At 50.1% G+C, this 11023-nt stretch overlaps 1 protein-coding gene across 1 annotated transcript in view; it reads left to right on the top strand.

Moving 5' to 3' along the window:
- Positions 1-441: 441 nt before the first annotated feature.
- LOC109376861 (treacle protein-like) overlaps positions 442-11023 on the top strand; it is a gene marked incomplete at its 5' end in the record, with an annotated part of 49023 nt that continues 38441 nt past the window's right edge. Inside the window, 6 exons of the mRNA XM_019632999.1 lie at positions 442-497; positions 3615-3757; positions 6680-6753; positions 7503-7689; positions 8254-8327; positions 10178-10405. Of these exons, the coding sequence (XP_019488544.1) occupies positions 442-497; positions 3615-3757; positions 6680-6753; positions 7503-7689; positions 8254-8327; positions 10178-10405 (762 nt within the window). The remainder of the gene's footprint in view (positions 498-3614; positions 3758-6679; positions 6754-7502; positions 7690-8253; positions 8328-10177; positions 10406-11023) is intronic.

The raw sequence follows: 11023 nt of genomic DNA, 5'->3' as shown, positions 1-11023 counted from the left end.
TGTGGTCATGCCACCTGGATGCGTCAGGTGTCTGGGCTGTGGTTCATACTGTCCCGGGGAGATTGACCAGCCTGATCTTTAAAAGCCTTTTGAAAGGTCAGGGGTAGAAAAAGCCCTGTCTTGTGGCCTGCAAGCATGGAGAGTGCCAGGGAGCCTGGGGGCTGGATAAATGCTAGCCTGGAACATTCTAGCTCCAGTCTCTCAAAGGCACCTCTCACCAGCATGTTGTCTTAAAAGGTTTTAGCTGGAAATACTTGCCTTACTTGTCTCTGGAAGGTTTGGGTGGTACTGGCAGGGCCAAGCAGACATATTTCCCAAAGCAAAATAACCCCTTCTCAACCACCTATCTGTGCAAATCTTGAGGTTGTGGAGCGTTGGGCCCAAGGAGGACCCTTGCTGTGCTGGGGGATTAATTGCTGCTCTCTTTTTACTTCCCTGCAGAAAAGTTTCCCACCTCAGCCTGTAACCCTTCTGGACATCTATACGCACTGGCAACAGTAAGTCTGACGGGGCTGAAGGATTAGAGTAGGGACACCCCAAGCTATTAGCTTGGACTAAGCTAGGATACTAATCTGGTCTAAGATCTGTCCCCATAGCCCACTGTGGACACCATTATTGCCCACAGGAAGCCGGATTGTTTGTGTGGGTGTCTGGTAGTGGAAGGGGACATTGAGAGCTGTGATCAATATTAAATAACAATAAGGACAAAAGCTTCTCGGCAGTTTGTTATTCAGTCAACAAACATTAAGCTCTTATTGAATGCCAGGCCCTGTTCTAAGCATGGGGGGTGTCATGAGTGAGACACACATGGTTCCTTCTTTCCTGTAATTGACATTGGAGTCAGGGAAGTGGGCATGCATCAAAGAATGAAACGAATGTTAAATTACAATGGTAGTTAAGGATTACAAAAAGAAGGTAACTGGTGCCAAAACCACATAAACCTCATTTAGGGTTTTAGGGGAAGCCTCCCTTAGGTGACCTTTGATTTGAGAGCTGCAGGGAGTGGGGGCATGAACTAGGCAATGGGTATGGAGAAGCAGGTGGAATGTACCTGGCGGAGGGATCTGCTGGTGCTGAGGCCTGTAGCCATGGGCACATTATAGGTGAGGCTGGGCAGTTGGCAGGGCCCACCCCATGCATGACCTGATCGTCCACAGTGAGAAGTTGAGCTTTACCCCAAGAGCCATGAGAGCCATGGAAGGGTGAAGCACAGTGGCGAGATCGGCCTGCAGCCTGGTGAGACTGGCCGAGGCTGTGGACATCGTCATCCGGGCAACAGCCGGTGGGGCTTGAGACAGGAATCACAGGAGGCAGCAAGTGGATTCCAGGAATACATAAAACCAGGATCTGGGGGTGGTTTGGAGAGGCAGTCTAGTCGACTCCCAGGTGTCTGGCGTGTGCGTGTAGCTGGAAGGGAGCCTGATTTAGAGGGAAAGACTTGAAGGACATGTTGAGTGTGAAATGCCTGTGAAACATGTAGAACTTCTACTTTTCAGGGAACATGTAGAACTACTTTTCAGGGAAGGGGAAATAATCCAAGGGTATATCAACAGAGGAATGGTGTGAAAATGAAGGAGGGGATAATTGTATTCTCTCCATGCACTGGCCTGACCACAGCCAAGTAGGAGAGTGAGGGACCTGTAGTGATATCCCACGAGGAATGATAGAGAATACCGAATTGTCCAGGATGGCAAAGAGATGGCAGAGGGGCAGGTGAGGGACACGGAAGACAAAGGGAGTGGCGTGTTCTCTGGGGGCCCTGAGAGACTGCCGTGGGATCTGTATGTACCTGCTTTAGGAACACAGTTTTCAGCTTCTAAGTACAAGCATTTGGTCATCAGAGCTATCCAAAAATGAGACAGGCTCCAGTGGGAGTGGTGAGCTTCCTGTCCTGAGAGGTGTGTAAGTAGAGGCAGGAATGGTATGGAAAGGATCCCAGCTTCCAGTGGAGAGCTAAGGTCTTGGAAAGTCCTATCAACACTCAGTTCTTTGCATCTCCTCTGCTGCTAAAGTGAGCACAGGGCATGTTACACACTTCCTCTCCCTCACCTTCTCCGACTTGCCCAGATGTCTTGGTTGTTATTCACAGCACTTCCCCAGAAAACCACATCAGTGAGCTGTACCACAAGCCCTTCCCTGCCCCTGGCCCCTCTCATCTGTAAGCGGGACTGAGTGGGACGAGAACCTCCTACCTACCAGAGGCAGCCTAGCCTAGTGGTTCCTGACAAATTCAAACCTAGCAACTAGCTGTATGACCTTGGGCAAACTTGGCCTCCCTGGGTTTATGTCCTCATCTGTAAAGTGAAGATAATAATAGCAAATAAAGTGCTATACCTGACTATTGGAGGCACCCCTCCCAGTATACTGAGTACCTTCTGTGAGCCAGGACCGTTCTTGACATGACTGGGAACAAACCAGAGGAAAACCTCCTGCCCTTGTGAAGCTTACATTTTATTGGGAAAAGAGAGGCAGAAGAAATTGCTACATGTAATAAACGAAACCTGTTTTAGCAAGAGATTCCCAGCAAGTGACCTGCCTGGGAATCAGGGACCTGAGCAGCACGTCCCAAACTGTGGCAGAGCAATGTCTATTACAGCTGGAGTACCTGGGGCATAGACAGTGTGACTCCCTTGGGCTGGGAGCGTGGGGTCAAAGGAGATGATACTTGAAAGTTATAGGGACTCAGCCATCTGAGTGCTTATCCTATCAGTGCCCCAAACTTCCTCTTTGACCCTGGGCAAGTCACTTAGTTGTTCACATGTTGAGACGCATGCTGTGTGCTAAGGATCTTAGTGAGCTGAGAAAGGTTCCCGCCAGCCCTCCCCCTTCCCCGGGTCTTATTGTGTAGTGTGGGCATCAGGCAGGAAGTAAGTAAAATAACAAGAGAGAAAAGTGTTCTAAAGAAAATGAAACAGGATGACAGGGCAGAGAATGTCTTGGGGGAGGGGATGACCAGGGAGGGGCCTCTCTGAGGAGGCTGTATCGAAGCTGAGGCCTGAAAGACAAGAAGGACCTGGGCAGAATCTTCCAGAAAGAGGGCACTTCAGGTGCTAGAAGTTCTGGGGAAGACAGGTGCCTGGACGGCCCTGTGAAGTGCCTACAGGTGCCAGCACATTACCACTCAATGCCTGTTGGCTACTGTTATATGTTACTGACCATTCCTGGTTATTTTGAAGTCTATTAGACAATTATAAAAACACTTTATGAAATGAGTGAAAATGCAGAATTGTGTCTACACTGTGCCTTCATGGATGTGTAAACTCTCTTTATTTGTATTTCCTTTGGAGGGGTGGGATGATGAGGGAAGATCTTTCTTTTCAAATCTCCTAGAGTTGCCCTTGTTACCTGGTTGGTATAGTCCAGCAGTTCTCAACCTGTGGGTCGCGACCCCTTTGGGGGTCGAACGATTCTTTCACAGGGGTCGCCTAAGACCATCGGAAAACAAAAAGATATTTACATTACGATTCATCACAGTAGCAAAATTACAGTTATAGAGTAGCAACAAAAATAATTTTATGGTTGGGGGTCACCACAACATGAGGAACTGTATTAAGGGATCGCAGCATTAGGAAGGTTGAGAACCGCTGTTATAGTCCATCACCCTTGTCCTGCAGAACCTCGGAGGTTGGCCGGAAGCGGAAGGCAGAGGAGGATGCAGCACTGCAGGCCAAGAAGACCCGTGTGTCAGACCCCATTAGCAGCTCGGAGAGCTCAGAGGAGGAGGAGGAAGAGGCAGAAGCTGAAACCGCCAAAGCCAGTAAGAGCCCTGCTTGCTGGGCCCCCATGATTGGTGCTTGTGGGGGCTCAGCCCAGGGCCCGGCCCCTTTTGGGAACAGGCTGTTAGATATTGGGTCATCCCGGGGGAGCCCACCTTCAGCTTCATCACTGAGCCCTGGGAAGACCAGGACCTTTAAGGGGGAAGATCGGAAGGGCCTACATACCTATTTCAGTATTTATTTGAGCCCTTCCTCGTGCCAAACATTGTGTCCCCAGTTGCTGGGGATCCGATGATAAAAAAAAAAAAACCCCAGACAAGCCCTTAACAATGAAATTTGGGGCCCAAGAGCTGCATTTTTACAAGTCCCCAGCTGATTGCAATAAAAGTGGAAGGAAGCCCACATTTTCAGAACTGCTAGGTTTCGGAGAGGGCAGCTGGTGGGCCCCTCTTCTGTGTGGCCCATGGGCTGCTTCCGGAGTTGCTGATCCTGTCATTTTGGACATGTACAAGTAAGTCTTGGGCATTCTGGTTTCACAGCCTTGGCGGGGGTGACCCATGAGGCCTTCACACCTCCTCTCCCCAGATTCTCAGGGCTGTGTGTGCTTTCACCAACAGTAGTCGTAATTCCACAGAGGAATGGTCATTCTTCTCTGCACTGTGTTGTTTTTGCTTATGTAGAAAGTAAAATGTCTTAACTTTTAAATATATCTTCTGATTGTAAAAGAAATATAGGATATATTATGGAGCATTCATTATAAAATATATGCAAATTACTTTTTTAAAAGGCAGGAAAAAGTTACCCATATTCTTGCCACCTACAGTTTGGCAAATTATTCTTCCATTTATTTTTCCTGAGCGTGCTTTTAAAATATTTGCAATCATACTGAATATATATATTCTGCATCTTGCTTAATCTTAAAATTACAAATGCAAAATGAGTTCACTTTGAACCGTACAAAAGCATTTAGAAGAAAAATGGGAGATTCCTCTTCTACCCTGCTCCTTTTTCACCCCCTAAAAGTATCTCTTGGCAGGTGACCCTAAAAGTTTCTCCTTTGCGGGTACAGCCATACAGATAGCCACCCATACATACATACATGACAAAATGTGATCAAACAATATGGTGAATGTTTAAATAAAAAATTTTTATTATAGTAAAAGACACATTGCCATTAATCTCCTTCAAAAGACTCCCCCTTGCTTCGAACACACTTATCCCATCATTCTTGCCACATTCTAAAATGGTTCGGGAAGTCCTTTTTCATGAGTGTCTTTAGTTGCACTGTCATGGCTGCCTCGACGTCCTGAGTCATTTTGACTTAGGGGAAGAGACAGAAATCGCACGGTGCCAGATCCAGTGAATTAGGTGGATGAGGACACACTGTAATGTTTTTATTTGACAGAAATTGCCATACCAGAAGCAATGTGTGACATGGGACGTTGTCATGATGGAAGATGATTTACAGCACAGTTTAAAACACACCTTCTCTCAACAGTAGCTCATACCTGACTGACTGCACCAAACAAGTTGAAACTTGTCAAACACTGTTACTAAGGTTTAACACACAGCTTCCCATATTAAAGATCCCTGCCTTTCCATTGGATCGCACTCAGCAGCAGCATTCACCATATTTGTTGATCACAATGGAAAGGCTCCATATCACACACCACTCTGGTATGGCAATTTCTGTCAAATAAAAACATTATGGTGTATCCTCATCTGCCTTATTCACCAGATCTGGCACTGTGCGACTTCTGGCTCTTCCCCAAAGTCAAGATGACCATGAAAGTTAAATGTTTTGAATCGATTCAGGACATCGAGGCAGCCACGACAGTGCAACTAAAGACACTCATGAAAGAGGACTTCCAGAACTGCTTCAGAAAGTGGCAAGAACTATGGGATAAGTTTGTTAGAAGCAAGTGGGGAGTATTTTGAGGGGGGTTAATGGCAATATATCTTACTATAATAAATTTTTAAAAATTTAAACATTCACTGTATTTTTTTATCACGACTCGTACATATCTACATACTATTTAAAAGTAAAATTGTAAAATTTCTTGCTACTCGATATTAATGAATTTTTAAAGCTGTGATAATGGAATCATAATTCTTTTAAAAAGAGTCCTCATTGAGAGAAACATACTGAAATACACATGGGCACATGATATGATGTCTGGAATTTTCTTCATAGTAATACTCATTGGGGAAGGGCGAGTGAGAGGACAACTGAAATAAAATTGGCCCCAAGTTGATAATGTTTGGAACTGGGTGGTTCAGCATATACTTCCTCTCTACTTAGGAATGTGCTTAAAATTTTCCATAATTAAAAAAAGAGATGGAGTTAAATGCCAGGAAAAGAATTAGATCGTGCCATCTTTATTTTGCTGCATATCTTAGAAATCTTTTTCTGTCTGAGATTGAAGGAGATGTAAAAGCACTAAGAATCTAGAAATCGCACCATCTAACTGGGTTGTGGTCTCATGGTTCAGCTGCCTCCCCACTAAGAAGCCATTTAAATTCCGAGCAGCTTTCTCTGCGGACCTGGGGCGGGCCATCTGACCACTGGCCCCTGTCTTGCTGAGCGACTTTCAGGGCTCCGTGGCAGCCTGTGGGAATGGCACCCCCTGGAGTTGTGCAGTGCCTGCATGGTAGCATGTGGCAGGACCATGGGCCGGTCCTTTTCCTCTGGGGGGCTCCAGCATCTCATGCCACCAGGGAGTTGTGACTCCATCACGGATGCAGACGTGGAGATTTCGTGTTGCTCCTCTCCCTCCCTCCCTCACCTGGACGTGGCTAATGCACCACAGAGCTCTTTCCCCCAGTCTGGGCACGGCCCCAGATCCTTATCCAGCACTAGGCAGCCACACCAGTTCAACTGTTAGGTGAGCTGAAGCCTGTCTGCTATTCTTAGGTGAGAAAAAGCTCACCTGGTTCATCCAGTGGGTGTTTGTGTCTTGCAGCCCCAAGACTGGCTTCTACCAACTCCTCAGTCGTGGGGGCAGTATTGCCATCCAACATGAAAGAAAAAGCCAAGGTGAGTGGGACCGTGTTCCAAGCTCTTACCTGTGGGAGTTGCAGTGCTCTGTAGAGGACAGTCCCCTGTGTCAGAGAAGGACAGGGTTGTGCATATTGCTCAACCTGGACTCAAGTCGCAGCCTAAGTCACCAGCTGTGTGACCTGGGTGAGTCTTTACCTCTCTGGGCCTCGGTTTCCTTTTCTGTAAGATGGGGTGATGCCAACTGCCATGGGCCACTGGGCACCTTATGCATGTGGAACAGACGGCTTCTCTTCATCCCTGCAGTCACCAGTTCACTCTGCAAATCTGTGCCGATACCGTTACGTTCCGGGCACTGTGAGGCAGTAAGACACTGTAATGAATAAGACATTTGTGTTTCTGAAAGCTCTAAAAGCATTTTCTAGACTGGAAACTACTTAGAAAGGAGAGTATCGTTTTCTGGTAATCCATAAAGCAGTGTTACAGACGTGTAAAGGATTGTGTCCCTGAAATTGCCTGGAGCGTAAGCAACAATGTGTAAAAATATAATTTCGGAGTAGTGACGATAATTACAAGAAACTGCTACTTACCACTTAGCAAGTAACAACTGTGTCCCAGTAAGGGAGACACCATTTTTAGCCTCACTTTAAAGATGAAGAACAGAGACCTAGGGAGGTAATTTACCCAGACTCACACAGCTAGGAAGTGGTAGAGCTGGGTTCAGATGGGGTCTGTGTTCTTAGTTCACTAGGCCATACCCAAGTGTGTCTGTCACTTGTTCCCTATAGGCAAAGGCCAAGCAAGTCAACAAGACAGTGAACTCCACACCACACCCTGCCTCAGGGAAGGCAGTGGCCCACGCCCCCTCTGGGAAGTCACCCAAAAAGTCAGCAGGGCCCTCAGCAAATACCATCCTGTTCATAGAAAGTGAGGAGGAGAGCAGCGTCCCGGCCCTCGGAACCACTGCCAAGCCTGGTGAGAAGCCCCCTGGGTATGGGCAGGTGGGGTGGGAGGCAGGCCTGGGTACTGCTTTGTCAAGCCCTGGGACACTCTGGAATTCAGAGGCTTATCTCTATGACAATGAGGGCCCCCCACTTCAGACCAATTCCCCACCCCCTTGATGAGGGAGAGTCGGCTGCAGGGACATGTCAGGCTTTGCCGAGGGAGTTGAGCACCCTGGGTGGTGGTGGAGCATCTTCTGTTTGTTGCTCTCAGGTTGATAAAGGGCCCGCCTCGGAGGCTTATTGGTGTACAGTAGGCATTTGCCCTACCTTTCACAGTGTGATGGTGGAAGGAGACTTTCTAAGCCATCAGATGCTGGCGCATGTGTATTAGGACCTATTATAGTCCTTCCCAGGGCCTCAGAACTGTGCAGGAACGTAGAGATACTAGTGGTACACACCTCAACTGTGGTGTTTCAAGAAAACAAGCTGAAGCAAGGCACGCGCGTTCAGCACCTGGCTCTGATGAGTTGGCATGGCGGAGTGCGGGCGGGTCTGGAAAGGGTGGCCCTCAGTGCCTTCCCTGTTCATCCCTCAGGAGTGGCATCGGCGGGCCAGATCGACAGCGCCAGCGAGGACACCTCCAGCTTGAGCGATGAGACAGACGTGGAGGTAATTGGCACCATCCTCAGGAGTTGCTCTCCGCAAACCTTGAACCCTCCCAGGAGCCTGGCTTCACAGACGAGTGGGAGCAGATCAGCTCAGCGAGTGCTTCAGGGTGACTGGGAGCTGGAAAGGCTGAGGCCTGGAGAGGGGAGAGGAGCCGGATGCCGCTCATTGCACTCTGGGTGTGAGAAAGGTCGGCAGAGACGCCATCCTGTCTGTGAGGCAAAGGAAGGCTTCCTGGAGAGAGGTGGCATTCGGGCGGGGTCTTGGTACACAAGGGCCTTCACCAGGAAGGGGATGTAGGATGTAGGAGGAGGGTGTTCAAGCAGAAAGCTGCACCAAGGCCCAGGGACAGGAGGGTGGCCGTCCCGTGGTGTGGTCAGAGGGAATGGGCTGAGGCCACTGAGGGGGCTCGGGGCCCACTGGCAGACGCCAGGCCTGGACATTTGGCCAGAGATGGGCAGGTTTTCGCCTGTGGCCTTGTCTCTTCTCTGAACTGGGACCAGGGAGTCGTGTCTTACTGTGTATCTGCCGAAAGCCAGGCCTTAGGTACAGTGGTAAGCGAGATGGTGCGGTTCCTGCTGTGTGGGGAGGTGGAGGGTCCCTAAGAAGTTACAGCGGTGATGGTTACTGTGAAGGGAAAGGTAGAACGCCATGGGGGGCAGTGACAGGAGCATGATGTAGACAGAGGGACAGCATGGGCAGAGACGGACAAAGAGAGCTTGGTGCTTCCAAGGAACAATTGATCTACAGTTCATGAAAGGGGTGGGGGAGTGATGTAAAATGAGGACAGAGGAGCCAGGAGCCGGCTCTGCCGCCTGGCCGCGGGGACCACCAGGAGGATAGGAGTTCAGGTCGTATTCTCCATGCTGCGAGAAGCCTTCGTAGGGTTTCGGGGGTAGGTAAGATGGCCTGATGTATGTTTCATGAAGTTCATGGGTTGTGGCCTGGACTGGAGGACAGAATGCAGGTGGCGAGACTGTGGAGGGACTGGATGCTGGCAGGAGATGCTGGCGCCAGTGCGCCCAGTGGAAAGAGGTTGGGAGGGAGAACCAGCAGGATTCAGGAATGGGTTGATATGGTGCCTGGAGTACTTCCCACCTCTCCTGCCTCACCCAGTCACCCATGAAGGTGGAGACGTCACCCCTGTCTACCCCAGGCCTGCTGCAGGTGCTCCCCACATTCTGTCCCCCACCTTCGGGCCCTAGATACAGCCAGCCATAAGGACGCCTTGGGAAACCAGCAGTTAAACACTCAGCTCAGTGGGCCGGAGGCCAGTGCAGGGCTCTAGCAGCAGTAAGGAAGAGTGAGACTAGGAGATGGTTACCCCAGAAACCCAGGGTCAGGTGAGGTCTCACTGATAAGGGGTTGAGGTAGGGGACTACTTGCCTTGGAAATGTCAGACTTATTAGAAGTTTAAGAAAGAGCCCAGAGAGGGAAGATGTGTGCCCAGGGTATCTCAGCAAGACTGGCGTGGAGATCCTGGCCTCCTGGCCCTCGGGACGACCACGTGATCAGATACTATAGTTGAAGAGGCAGGCGAGGATGGCTCTCCTGATGGAGAGATGCCACCTGTCTGTGCTGGACCCCGTGTGCCAAGTGGCAGAGGAGCTCAGTGGGCGAGAATTATGCCCCAAAGCCACGCAGACGTGGGCTCCAGTCGCTGCTCTTCACCTTAGCAAGTTCACCTCTCAGAGCCACTTGTCCTTTTCTGTAAAACGGGTGTAAAGGTAATGTCTGTCTCCGGGAGTTGTTTGAGGGTCAAAAACATCAGGAAAGGGCTTTATAAACCTTGAAGCATTTTATACCCTCCCAGGGTAAGGATTATTCCTTCTAATTCCATCCTCTTGTTCCAGGTGAAACCCTCGGTAAAACCACCGCAGGCCAAAGCCTCGCCAGCCCCTGCCAAGGAGTCTCCAGGGAAAAGGCCCGCTACAACCCCTGGGAAGGCAGGGAATGTGGCACCCCAAGTCAGGGGAGGTGCCCTGACCCCAGCCAACAGGGCCAAGAAGTCAGAAGAGGACTCGGAAAGCAGCGAGGAGTCTGAGAGCGAGGAGGAGGCCCCTGCAGGGAAACCTGGCCAGGTGAGGCCCAGGGGACGGCTGCCCCTCGGGGTCTCAGGGGCTCCCAGCAGCCTAGAGCTCTCCCGTGGCCCTCAGAGACTGGCGGAGTAGCTATGTGATGAGCACCTCCTCTGCCAGAGAAGACTCACCTTAGAGTTTGGGGAGAGGGAGGCGGGGGTGTGCAACTTGAAGAGCAAGGGCACTGGGCTTGTTTCAGCCGCCTGCGGGAACTGCCCTTCCTGCACAAGCAGCAGCTTGAATGGCTGCTTCCCAGAGAGTGCTCTTGCACCCCACTCGGTTAAGCACTCCCCTTTATCTCAGTTTTTCTGTCTAGTAAATGAGCTGCCGTCCTCATCCCAGATAGTTCTGCTGTGAAGGGACTTGAGAAGTTTTCATTGCCTGGTCCTCTGGCTTCTCAGGCCAAATCATGGCTTGTTAGCCAACAGGAATTTGGTTACCTTCTATCTGCCGGGACCCTATCCCCTGGGCAGGTGCCCAGGGCTGCAGCCTCCGAGGCTCTGGTTGCATCTTAAGGGAAGTCTAGAGGGGCTGGGCAGCTGTTGGAATCAGAGAGGGAAGAGGATGGGTCAGACAGTGGTGGTAAAAGGCCTCAGCAACCCTGAGCCCACCCAGGTGAGG

This window comes from Hipposideros armiger, unplaced genomic scaffold (assembly GCF_001890085.2).
Source record: "Hipposideros armiger isolate ML-2016 unplaced genomic scaffold, ASM189008v1 scaffold_1225, whole genome shotgun sequence".
Classification (NCBI taxonomy): Eukaryota; Metazoa; Chordata; class Mammalia; order Chiroptera; family Hipposideridae; genus Hipposideros; species Hipposideros armiger.
Note: the sequence above shows the minus strand (reverse complement) of the source record. Positions and strands in the feature narration are given on the sequence as shown.